Source organism: Bicyclus anynana, chromosome 4, assembly GCF_947172395.1.
Source record: "Bicyclus anynana chromosome 4, ilBicAnyn1.1, whole genome shotgun sequence".
Taxonomy (NCBI): domain Eukaryota; kingdom Metazoa; phylum Arthropoda; class Insecta; order Lepidoptera; family Nymphalidae; genus Bicyclus; species Bicyclus anynana.
The window spans coordinates 2,509,602-2,521,819 of NC_069086.1; the positions used below are offsets into that span (position 1 = coordinate 2,509,602).

Genomic DNA, 12,218 nt, shown 5'->3' on the forward strand with positions numbered 1-12,218 from the left:
ACGATTTATAGAATGTTATATAAACGTCTATCAAGTATCGTGTCGACATTCCTGAATTAGCAACTTCTTTTTTCTATCAATCAACTTTATGTGAACTGACAATATAAATTACACATATGTCACATAAATTATAGTTTTTATTGTAATTAACATGATAATAATTTATTTTTCTGGGTAACTGTTTCCTTTATTATTGTCTACATTGATTTATTTCAATATTTTATCCAATAAAACTTGATCTTAAACCGATGCAGTTTCTTAGATGAAACCTTTATTTATTTATCTATATTAATATTATAAAGACGTAAAGTTCGTTTGTTAGCAATTGTGACGAGCGTTAAAGATTATAGTACAGGATTCTCCTTTCATCGCAAGTAATGATTTGATGTAAAATTCCTTCATTATTTCCCTAATTCTCTGCGTGTGTGAAGTCTACCGTGGTGGACTATTGGCCTGACCCCTCTCATTCTGAGAGGAGACTCGAGCTCAGCAGTGAGCTGAATAATGGTTGATAATAATGATGATGATTGCGCGTTTAGCGGTTTACTGCACTCAATTCCTGTCAAGCTTTTTTACTTTCCCCTTGGGTGGATTAAAACAATTTTATCACTAACACCGCAGCCTGTAGCTAGCTCGGCCCTCCTCGAGCCTTGTACTTCTAATCGAAATTTCCAAAACGAAAACGTAGTGTGCTTTCTTTCGCGACACCGGCGTTCGAGCCGTTTCTGCAGGACTGGTGCCACAATAGAACTCTTAACCGTAAAGAACGCAATATTTCAAGTTTTCCATTTTATGAACTGAGTGACGTAAAGAAAAAATAAAAGAGGAAACAAATGAATTAGGGTTTTCAAAACAAAAAACATTTATGAACTGTATAGATTTAAAATTGATATTCCTAACTGAATATGAAGAGGTGATATTCGAGATCAAAGTGGCCGAGCGACAAAACATCAATTTCACATGTAAAGGACCTAATAATTCCACCTAAAGTCAAGGGGCTGGTTTTTATAAATTATGCGTAGCCGTTATTTAAAAAAACGTACTGCTCGTCGGTCGGTGTGTGATGTTACATGCATACGTATCACCTAACCTTTTAATGGGAGGAAAGGTCATTTGAAGTCGGCCTCTTTTGTGTTTTTTACGGGACGACAAATTAGCACTTTACCGCGATCTACCTGATGTTAAGTGACCATGCAGTTTGTTTTACCGGTTCACCTGAATTCGATCTGGATATCATGTAAATAGTCTGATTATACCCGGTTAACATAAAAGAGGTGCAAGTTTATTTCACTTATTACACTTTTACTTTCTTTCTTTCTTTAGCTTAGCAAATTTTGATGGTTAAAACCCCTCTCTGTGGTGAAACTCCTCTCAGAGTGGCGTGGATCTCCCTTCTTCGAGGAGAAATATGATAGTAAGCTAGGTGAAATAAGCCGATAATTATCATGTTGACAAATAAGTCCCTAGTTAAATAAGCTAACTTATCCTAGTAACTATACAAATCATGTCCACGTGGAATGTTGGCAAGAATACTGGCTGTATTACTTGGACAGCCGGGCTGATCCTTTGAGCAAAGTAGGCAAAAATGAGCCAGCCCTTCTGTCACCAGTCAAGGCAACTAGCCGAGGTGAAATAATTCGGTGAAAGTTTTGGGCACTGTGCACTGAGCACACACATGGTCCAAGGGTTTCCACGGCAATTGGAACTTATGTAACTCTCGGTCGGAGAGGCATATTTGTGCCACTTACTGGTTTCAGCTTTTTCTGCTGCGGATCCATGCGGATTTTGTCTCCATTATATGAGACGGAGAAAATGTGTCAACGCATGTAGGGCCTGCCCAGGGAACCAGCGTCAATCCATCAGGCCTCTTGCCATCATTACATTGACAAGCGATTCCTTAAAGGGCGGAAGAGACGACTTCCTTACAAATATCCATAAGCACGCTTCCTCATGCCTGTCGAGAAAGCATCAACCTAACATCGCACTAGCGTGTGTTACATGAGCATAAAAACTGTTCGCTACCGAAGCGTTAAAACTGCAGAATTTGAAACATCAATCGTCAATGAATACATAGTTTTGTTTGTTTCCGCCTGTGGTTTCCCCGACAATGTAGCGCGTTAGAAAACGCAACATTGCCTTGCCAATGTTTGACCACGGCTTATTGGTGCAGTGACCCTGGCTTTTGCACCAAAGGTCACTGGTTCGAATCCCAAAATTATTAAAATAATAAACATGATAACATTAAATGCTGACCCATCAAATGTTGTTCTAATGTCATCTTCTGTTCATACAAAAATACTAAAATTGTTCGGGAAAGGGTAGAAGGGAGAAAAATGCTTTACGACCTATTCTCTTCATCGTTATCATTAACAACCCATATTTGGCTCTCTGTTGAGCACGAGTCTCCTCTCAGAATTACAGAGGTTAAGCTTTTAAGTTATAGTCCACTACGGATGCGGATTGGCAGACTTATCACACGTAGAGAATTAAGAAAATTCACAGGTATGCAAAGGTTTCCTCACGACTTTCTTCCTTCACCGTTTGAGACATGTGACAAGACACTATTCTTATATATATACCTAATGTATAAACAAAGTTTTATTAAAATCGGTCGAGCCGTTTCGAAGGTGTGCGACCGCGACGCGGATGCGTGTAATGATGACAAAAACCTTGACACGAGTTTCCACCTGACCCGAGAAGTTATTTATATAATAAATTGTTAAAAAAAATACAGGTGCGAGTCGAACTCGTCCACCGAAGGTTCCGTACATAAATCAAAATCGAACGTTACAAAATAAAACATTATCATCCTAAGCCAATGCTTTGGATGCTTTAGAGCAGAGTGGTGGGTCTAAGCTCCATAACCCCTTTGCTATAAGAAGGAAGTGCTGGACCTGTAATGGGCCGATAAAATGGGCTGATAATGATGACGCCGCTTCAAAGCCAAATCGAGAGCTTACTCGTAAATAACTTACCTACTATACAAATACTTTTATATACAATAATCATATCAGCCGATGGACGTCCACTGTTGGACATAGGCTTTCTGTAACCAGCGAATCCCTGCGATACATCCAATGTCATCAGTCCATCTAGTGAGGGGTCGACCAACACTACGTTTATAAGTGCGGGGTCGCCCCAAATACTTTTACTCTACTCCTAATTATACTCTTTAACATGGTAGTTAAAATGTTAACTACACGTGTGACCGCGTTGCTAATAGCTACGTATGTTAAACGGAGAATGCACGCACTGAGTATCGTGTGTAGTTATTTTTGCAGCTACCGTGTCGCACGCGAACGAATTATGAACAAGGCGCGGAATACAACGCCCAATAACAACTACACGCGGTCATTGCTCAGATCACAGTGTTATTATAATCTAGTGCTATATTCATCCGAGATTTTTTAACAACAACACAAAACATTCAAGTTTGCGTTATCAATATGTTGTTGACTCAATATAAGTGTTTATCGTCTACGAAATAATTGGGCACGCATGGTGGTCATGGCCATATTAATGCGTGAGGGCTCATAAACGTATCTACATACTTCAGTTCTCTCAGATGTAAAACAAACGATCTAGAAAATTAGACGCTTCTTGGATTTCAGCCATCCAAACGGTGGGGATAGTGCGTATTTGGAACTGACATAGCCCAGTGGATATGACATCTGCCTCCGATTCTGGAGGGTGTAGGTTCGAATCCGGTCCGGTTCAGTTCATGTGCATTTTAAGAAATTAAATATCACGTGTCAAACGGTGAAGGTAGAATTGTGAGGAAACCTGCATACCAGATGCAGATAATTATGAAAATTCTCATTTTCATAATTATCTGCGGGTGTAAAGTCTGCCAATCCGCATTGGGCCAGCGTGGTGGACTATTAGCCTAACCCCTCTCATTCTGAGAGGAGACTAGTGTTCAGAAGTGAGGCGAACATGGGTTGATAATGATGATATCGATGAATAATATGATTGTCACAACAATCATTTGAGTGAAAAGAAACTCTTATCTGTTATAGTAGGTAAGTACGAGTAATGCCAACGTATCGTAAATATCATCACAAGTCTACTAATTTTGTTTAAATTACATAGTATGTCAAAAAAAAACGATTAAAAACGTTGATATCATAACGGAGTCGCGTGCTGTGTAACTTTAACGCATTTTACTATCTCGAGACGCCAGACGCGCTATATTTAGCTTCCAATACTATTACTTAGGCGCCGATTGTTGATGACTTTTACGTCTAAATAAACATAAATAATAGACATAGTCTAAATAAATAGACTAAATGTACGCTTATGAAAATAGCGAAAAAATATTAAGTTATGTGACTTCACATACGTAGAAGACAGAAAAGGGATTAAAAAGAAATTCAATTGACTTTATACCTTCATTTTAAAGTGAGTATAAAAAAGATGCACTAAAATGCTAAAAATAACATCATCCATATCCATAACAAAAAATATACGAAATACTATAAATTTTAAGTTTTATATAGAAATATTTTTTTTACATCAAGTTAGTTACCTACAACAAGGTGTATACTGTTTCGACTAAGGCCTTGTAGGAATTTCTAAACACTAAGATCTAGCAACCAGCGACTCCCATATCACTCAGTGCGCGATTGACCAACACTGAGCTTTCCAGTGAGATCGCCATTTCAAAGCCTTGTGATCCCAACGTCCATCAGCTCTTCGAACTATTTGCTTCCTTTTCTTTGACCCTGCTTTCGGAAATACTAGGTCCACCTTCTCGTAAGTATATAAAAGTTTACTAAAGATAACATAGATACGTAGGTATAATAATTTGTTGGAATAGCGATACAAGTTATAATTAGTCGCCTTATAATTTATAGACTTACGCAGTTGGTATCGATAGGCAGTAGGCAAAGTATAGTGTAATGAACTAATCAATATTGCACAGTCTTATCGATCCGTTGCAGAAGTAACACGACGCCCTTAAAGGACCCACCGGCAGGGGTGACAAACCCTTACATCCTTTACCTTCATAACGAAGAATAACTTTGCATAGTAAAGTCGTAACTAGCAAATACTAAGGATAAAGATCTCACTTTGCAAAAAAATACCTACTTGGTGGCAGTTGGAACAGTTTTCAGTAGAAAAAATAATTTATGACTACGATAATATTCATTGTAAGGAATGATTGTAATTTATAAAGAGCAACTTTTGAGTTTATTGCTGGCTCTTCTCAACAGAACCTTCCCTCCAAAAGGATAGATCAAACTTGACCTTTCAAAAGTGCTTGTGAACTGTGAAATAAACGAAATTACTTACATTTTGATTTTGACCTAGAATCTTTACTTACTGTTAGATAATAATAGAAAAATACAAAAGGCATATCTAGCATATAATTGAAAATGACAAGGAAATCACTACAATATTGCTCTTAAAATGTCTTAAACGAATTAACTGAATATCTACTTAAATTAAATCATACTGTTACTGATAAAACCAGAGGATAAAATTAGATAGATTTGTCAAAACATGTTGTTTTGTAAAAAAAAAGAGAAAACAATTTCGAATTTTATTAAATTAATTTAATTTCAAGTTCTTGTGACAGGTTTGCCATCCCTGATCTTAGTATATAGTTCACCTACATCCATCAATACTTAGGTATATAGGTACAAACTAACCACAGTCCTGCGGTTACTATACAATTCACTTCGTAATTATGTACTCACGAATGTATATACCGACTCCTATACTATGTAAATGACGTTGACAACTATGTTACTGACTATGTTTGACAGTTGACTAATTAATCAGAAAACTAAAGTTGACTGACTAACTTGGAATAGCGGTTTGATGAGTGGTTTTGAAAATTATTAAATCTGTATAGGTATTTGTAGAATATTCTAATACATACAACAGTTATAGTTGCAAATAAACGCTAAAAGGATAAGGAGAGGCTCAAAGATTTACCCTGGCCGTCCAACGCGGAAATGCATTCAGCATTCTTGCCACCATTTTACGAGGCATGATTTGTATAGTTATTAGAACAAGTTAGCTGACCTAGGTTTCCAATTGTATTCTTTCTCAATAAAAAAAATTAAAACAATGAAATGTAAATGTTTAGGTACTTTGCCAAACTTTAATCTTCTTAATCCTTATACGACAGGTATTAAATAATCAACAAGAAAGTTAAATCTTCTAATATTGTAAATTAAATGGCTTGTTGCAGAATTCTTCCGCAAACTGCTGATGCTGTCGCGGGAGGAGTTCCACGCGATGTTCAAGCGCACGTACGGCATGATCTACGAGCAGCACTCCTACGTGTTCGTGCAGCTGTTCGAGCAGCTCGAGAGGTGACTATCGTGACTACTGTAGAGCTCTTCCGCAAACTGCTGATGCTGCGAGAGAAATGCCTGTCAGATAGGCAACGATGTGCTGCAAAAATCAGGGGCGTAGCAGCATAGTTATTACAACTTGTGTAGTGCGAGTATGTTACTACAAACATTTTGAAACCAATTTTACTTTGTGGTGAAAGACGAGTTAAGGGTAAATCAAAAACTGAAAAGATTTTTTTAGGATTTGCCGCTCGTCTATTGGGCCCGCAACTAATTATAGTACTAGCCTCACCAAGGGACGCTACGCCACTGGCAAAAATGGTTCTGTTTTTACCATTTTTGGTACGAAACCCTACAAACGAAACTATACATGGTGACTATAATACATTCTTGTTGTTCCTCAGGTACTACACCCGCGGTGACCTCGACTTCGACGAAATGATGGACGGCTTCTTTGGTGTGCTCTATCAGAAGATGTTCACAGTACTCAACGCGCAGTACAACTTCGACGAGAAGTAAGTTTTTGTTTAATTAAAATTAAAATACATCCTGATGTGTCTATGATTCATCGGCAAATAAACTCTACACTAATTCAAAGTGATGCAACATGGAAACAGAAATGAAAACTGTAATACCTATTTAGAAAAGTTCTGTCGCTAAAAGTTTTACATTCCATAAAACTACAAAAATAAACTCTTTCTAGGCACATCTCTTAAATTCAGTTGCAATTCGATGACAGAAGTTGAGACTGCTGTATAATTTAAAAATAAAACTGTCAAAATGATTAATTCCCTGCAGCAAATAGATTATTAGCCCACATAAAGAAGTCACAAATCATCGTACCGAATTTAAGCTTCAGACCGAATAACGTCATCAAATTCAACCTTAAAGACGTTAAAAACTAAATAGCGTTTTCAGTAACGATTTAATGACAATATCATAACCGTTACTAACACTTTGAATTATATTTTATTACAGTTCTGAGTTTTATTATAACACTTAAGTGTTTAGTAGATGGATTTCTTCATCATATCGGCACACTCTACCGGTTAAAGGGTTATATACGATTTCCAGATTTATGCTGAAGTTAAGGAATAGTAGCGCTATTCTGTAAAACTGATCTTATACAAAAGTGTGAGTCTGTATCTTTCTCTATCCTATAATACCTTATCGAAGGAGAGAGTAATGGTCGAATCCAAAACTCAATCTGTCGAGTTAAAAGACTATCATTACAGAGTAACGCCATCCTAAGCTTTTTGTAATTGCGATTCGTCGAAAAAAAAACAAGACCGAATTAGTTTTGGAAATCAATTAAAAATAAACATTACATTGTATGACGACGTATATCTCCTACAAAGTAATCGCTAAAATAGCCAGTTAGTGACGACAATCGGAAACTATGCCACGTAATGATCATTTAATTCTTCCACGCTTTCGAATATTTGGTTCCGTGAAATACAGGAATGGCGATCGCTGATTAATGTGGACAGTGGCCAAAGAGGACAGAACGTATAATTATAACGAGCGGCCAATGCGCCGGAGCGTATGCGTTTCGTGGAACTGAAAAGGATCGGAGACACACCCTAGGATGAAATTCGCTTAGTTTTTACCCGACTGATGCATGAAGGGTTATATTTTTCGCGCGTATCGTGTATGTATGTATGCAATATTATTTATTACCTCATATCTTCCAAACCACTAAACGGTGCAATTAAAATACCGTTAGATTTGTCTTAATAACCAAAGTGTTCTTAGATTGATGAAGTTAAAAAAAACAACACGACGACTGTGAGACGCTATAGACTCGAGGTGAAATTCGACAATTTGTCTTTCTCTTCACGAAATATCTCATGTCATAGGTACATCTCAGGTCTACTGGATGAAATCTAACAGAAAGAGATCTATTAAGAGTTACTAAAGTTACTAAAGTTGAGCAAGAGTTAAAGACGTTTTACGTCCGCGTGGAAATCAATGTAAACTTCACTACTTCAGGGATTAAATTTAAAAATTTTTGGAATCACATTATATTTCATATTTTTTTTCAAGATTTATGAACAATTTTTTAAAACTGTGACTAAAAATGAAGGACTTTCTATAGAATCTTTAAACCCCGATTTCACCCCCTTCTTATTTTATTTTCGCAATTGAAAGTGTCCTTTATTCTTCTCTGTATTATGGTCTTAAACGTGACAAATTTTATTTGAATTCATTGATGCCCGGCCAAGAACATCACAGACAGTCAAACATATAATGCCCTCCAATAAAAATTTTCGAAATATCTTCAATGTACAGAATCCGACCTGTTACAGTTTTATTATAAGTACCTATAGATTATAGAATAATTATTCAACGTTATTTCTAGTGCGTGCGTGCTACGTATGCGTTACACTAGATTCGATAATCATAAAAGGTGAACTAATAAAGTGTTAAAACAAGAAATATTAAAATTATTGATTCCGACTCAACAACTCTTATGATTTATTGATATTAACAGTATTACTCAACAATACAATAAATAGGTTAATTTACAACCGATATCCAAAAATTCTTTGAAGCGTTGAGTGATTTTATAATTGTTTCATATTTCGATACTCGAATACTATCGTCGTAATTTTCGAATCACACGAACTCGTACTAAAGGCTGAGACTAAAGTAAATGACACGAACGAACGATAATAGTGTTTTCTTTTAAATATATTTAGCGATAAACACGTGAGGTTTAGATACACGGCGGTGTAATGCGTTTCTTTGATGTCAGCTAATGTGGCCAGGGTCAGAGATAGCGTGTTGTTCAGCGATCCGTGACTGTTAAATTTTTACATAACTTCGAAGATGAATACATATTTTCTATGATATTATACTTTGTGAGCCGAAGAGGGGGAACATTTTAGATAAGCATAGGGACTTTTCATGCGGTTGAGTACATCTAATAAGTATGAGCCCTCAATATTTTTGGGTATGATTAGGATATTGGTCGACTCCAAACCAAGTGGACTGACGAAATCAAGCGAGTCGCAGAGATTCGCTGGATACAGGCGGCTCAGAATCGTGAAGTTTGGAAGTCTATGTCCTATGTCCTGCAGTGGACGTCAATCAAAAGCTAGTTGCCTCGACTAGTGACAGAAGGGCTGGTACAGTTTTAGCGCAAAGAGATCATTTGTGTCGGGCTGTCCAACGTGGAATTGCAGCCAGTACACTCTTGCTGAAAATCTACCTGACGTGGGTATGATTTATAAAGTTATTAGGATAAGTTAGTTTAAGGCTTGTATTCTTTGAAATGAAATGAATTAGTCTAACCACTGTTCACTGCTCAGGTACCTGAAGTGCGTGAACGAGCACATGCGCGACATCCAGCCGTTCGAGGACGTGCCGTCCAAGCTGTCGGTGCAGCTGCGGCGCGCCTTCGTCGCCACCAGGACCTTCCACAAGGCGCTGCGAGCTGGCTCGGAGGTGGTCCGGAACATGATGCAGGTAATGAGCATAGAAACCCATCATCAACAAGACGAATATCTTAGACCTTGTCCAGAAGGGGCGAATTCGTCGCGAATCGTATCGCGCGAATTCATACGCGCGTTGTCGAAGTACTAGACATCAATACATCGCGTCCACAAGCATCGCGCGAATTCACAATACGCGTAAATCGCGTGACTCTGAGTTAGTCGAGATACTAGGGACGCCTTGTTGTTTGTTGCGTTGTTGTTGTTGTTCAACTTCATGTTTCGTACTGAATTCCTCCCCCAATGCTCGCGCGCTGGTACGCGCCTTGTGGACGCAACGGTCGCGCGTAATACGCGCAAGAGAATCGCGGCGAATTCGCCTTTTCGGGACAGAGCCTTAGCAATCCATGGATTCACGGTGCGGGTGAAAGAAAGAAATATTATTTACTCCAAAAATAATCATTTTAGAACACATGTTCCTTGAACATTTTGAGTAATTTTTTGTTAAAGAATATAACCCTAAAGTTATGGGATATACTCCCGAGCACCCTGTATAAATTTCGTTATAACGGATGTGGACACAACCGTGCGAGCGGCTAAAACAGGACACGGACTTCCACTCTTTGCGGCGCGTTAGGTAGAGGATGTAATTTTTTCGAAAATTAAAGAAACGAAATTGTAGGTCCAGCAAGTTCTAAACATTTTTTCGACATTAATCACGAGAACAGAGAAAATAGCAAATTTCACTTTTTTGTGGTAGGTAGGTATATGGTAGTGATATGATGGTAACTTGCTGGATTTCAGCTTCTACCTATTGAGAAAGAAATGTCAATATGTACCTTTTGTCCAAAAACTGGCAGTGATTCAAATTATCAAGCAAATCATTATTGAGATGAGTCATTAAAACCAAACCTAATGATAAGTTGTTGCCATAAATAGTCCGTGACACGTATATGGACCACAAGGCGGAGTAACGAATGAATCGAATGGTTCGCTCACTATTAAATTGTACCAATTAAGACAATCGACGCGCCTCAGCTTGGTGACCTCCAGACACCAGTTTTGTAAATATTCGATTACAAGAGGTGAAACAAAGTCTATAGATACAGAGTTACCCATTTAGGTACTGAAATCTGTACTAATATTCAGTTTAGACCAATGGATGATCTCTGCCTTCGGAGGGCGTAAGTTCGAATCTGGTCCGGGACATGCACCTTCCACCAACATTTCAACACTTATATTATCTATGTATTACAAAGGCCTCATACGTTATCAATTCTGATGAATGCAAAATTCCTTTCCACTACTCGATACATCAGTTGTTATGTGCGCGCAAAACAAGCGCAAATAAATCTCAGCTCACCATTGTCCTAGCCTCATATCACACAGATAGACATGCAAATCACAATATTAAAATTCGGCGTTGAAAAGACATCGTTATTCAAGTCGGGTAGCGTGACCTTCGCACAAAGTATCTTAGTATCTGATTCACCGTCCGTTGCTCCCGTTGGCGCCACATGACACATTGCCTGCACAATTTATATATTAATATCACACACCCTCAGTCCTTGATTAGCCTATAAGCTCAAAAATCAAAATCAAAATTCATTAATTTTAAGTAGGCTCAATTTACAAGCACTTTTGACACTTCAGTTGACTATTTGTAAAGATTCTACCACCGGTTCGGAAGGCAGGTTCTGCTGAGAAGATACCGGCAAGAAACTCAACAGGTGCTCTTTTGAAATGAAAAAGTCATACAGTATTATAATTTACAATTGATAACAATTACAATTTCTTATAGTTTTACTTTCTGTGTGAAGGTGGAAGCTGATCCAATGGCCTCCAAGCACTTTTATCGTTAAGGAACTCATCAATAGTGTAGTAACCTCGATTAAGTAAATGTTTTTTAACACATTGCTTAAAGTTGTGCATTGGCAAGTCCATCACAGTCTTGGGGATCTTGTTATAGAAGAGTACCTACACCCAAACCTACAAAAGATTTTTTAACTCTTTGGAGACGATACGCAGAAATAACTAATTTTCTACGCAGAAATAGCTATTTCAGAAATTAGGGCATCGTATAGGGCACTATAACGACCGCCAAAAACAACGAGCACACGAAAATTACAAAACGCGCTTTGTAATTTTCGCGCGCTTTTTAAATTGACGTTGACGCTTTTTAAATTGAATAAGGTCCACAGACGAACATTGGTTATAGCATCAAGTTAGAGGCGTTTTCATGAAAGAAGCGGCTAAAAAATTACTCTGAACTCTGAACTAAAATTGACAGCGCCTTACACAAATGACAATAAGACTGCCATTACCAAATGAGTATGAGCGCCATTAATACCGCCGCGTCTGGGGGATTTCTTTCATGAAAAGGACTATACCTTAATCCGGCACTGCACAGTTCCATACCCTCTTAATTGATTTCATTAATCTCTACTAAGCACTGCCAAATAAACAAACCACT

General features: G+C 37.8%; 1 protein-coding gene across 1 annotated transcript in view; it reads left to right on the forward strand.

Moving 5' to 3' along the window:
• Positions 1–12,218, forward strand: part of LOC112058108 (uncharacterized) — a 112,376-nt gene that overhangs the window by 88,725 nt on the left and 11,433 nt on the right. The window contains exons 3-5 of the mRNA XM_024098808.2: positions 6,203–6,326; positions 6,713–6,823; positions 9,623–9,779. Of these exons, the coding sequence (XP_023954576.2) occupies positions 6,203–6,326; positions 6,713–6,823; positions 9,623–9,779 (392 nt within the window). The remainder of the gene's footprint in view (positions 1–6,202; positions 6,327–6,712; positions 6,824–9,622; positions 9,780–12,218) is intronic.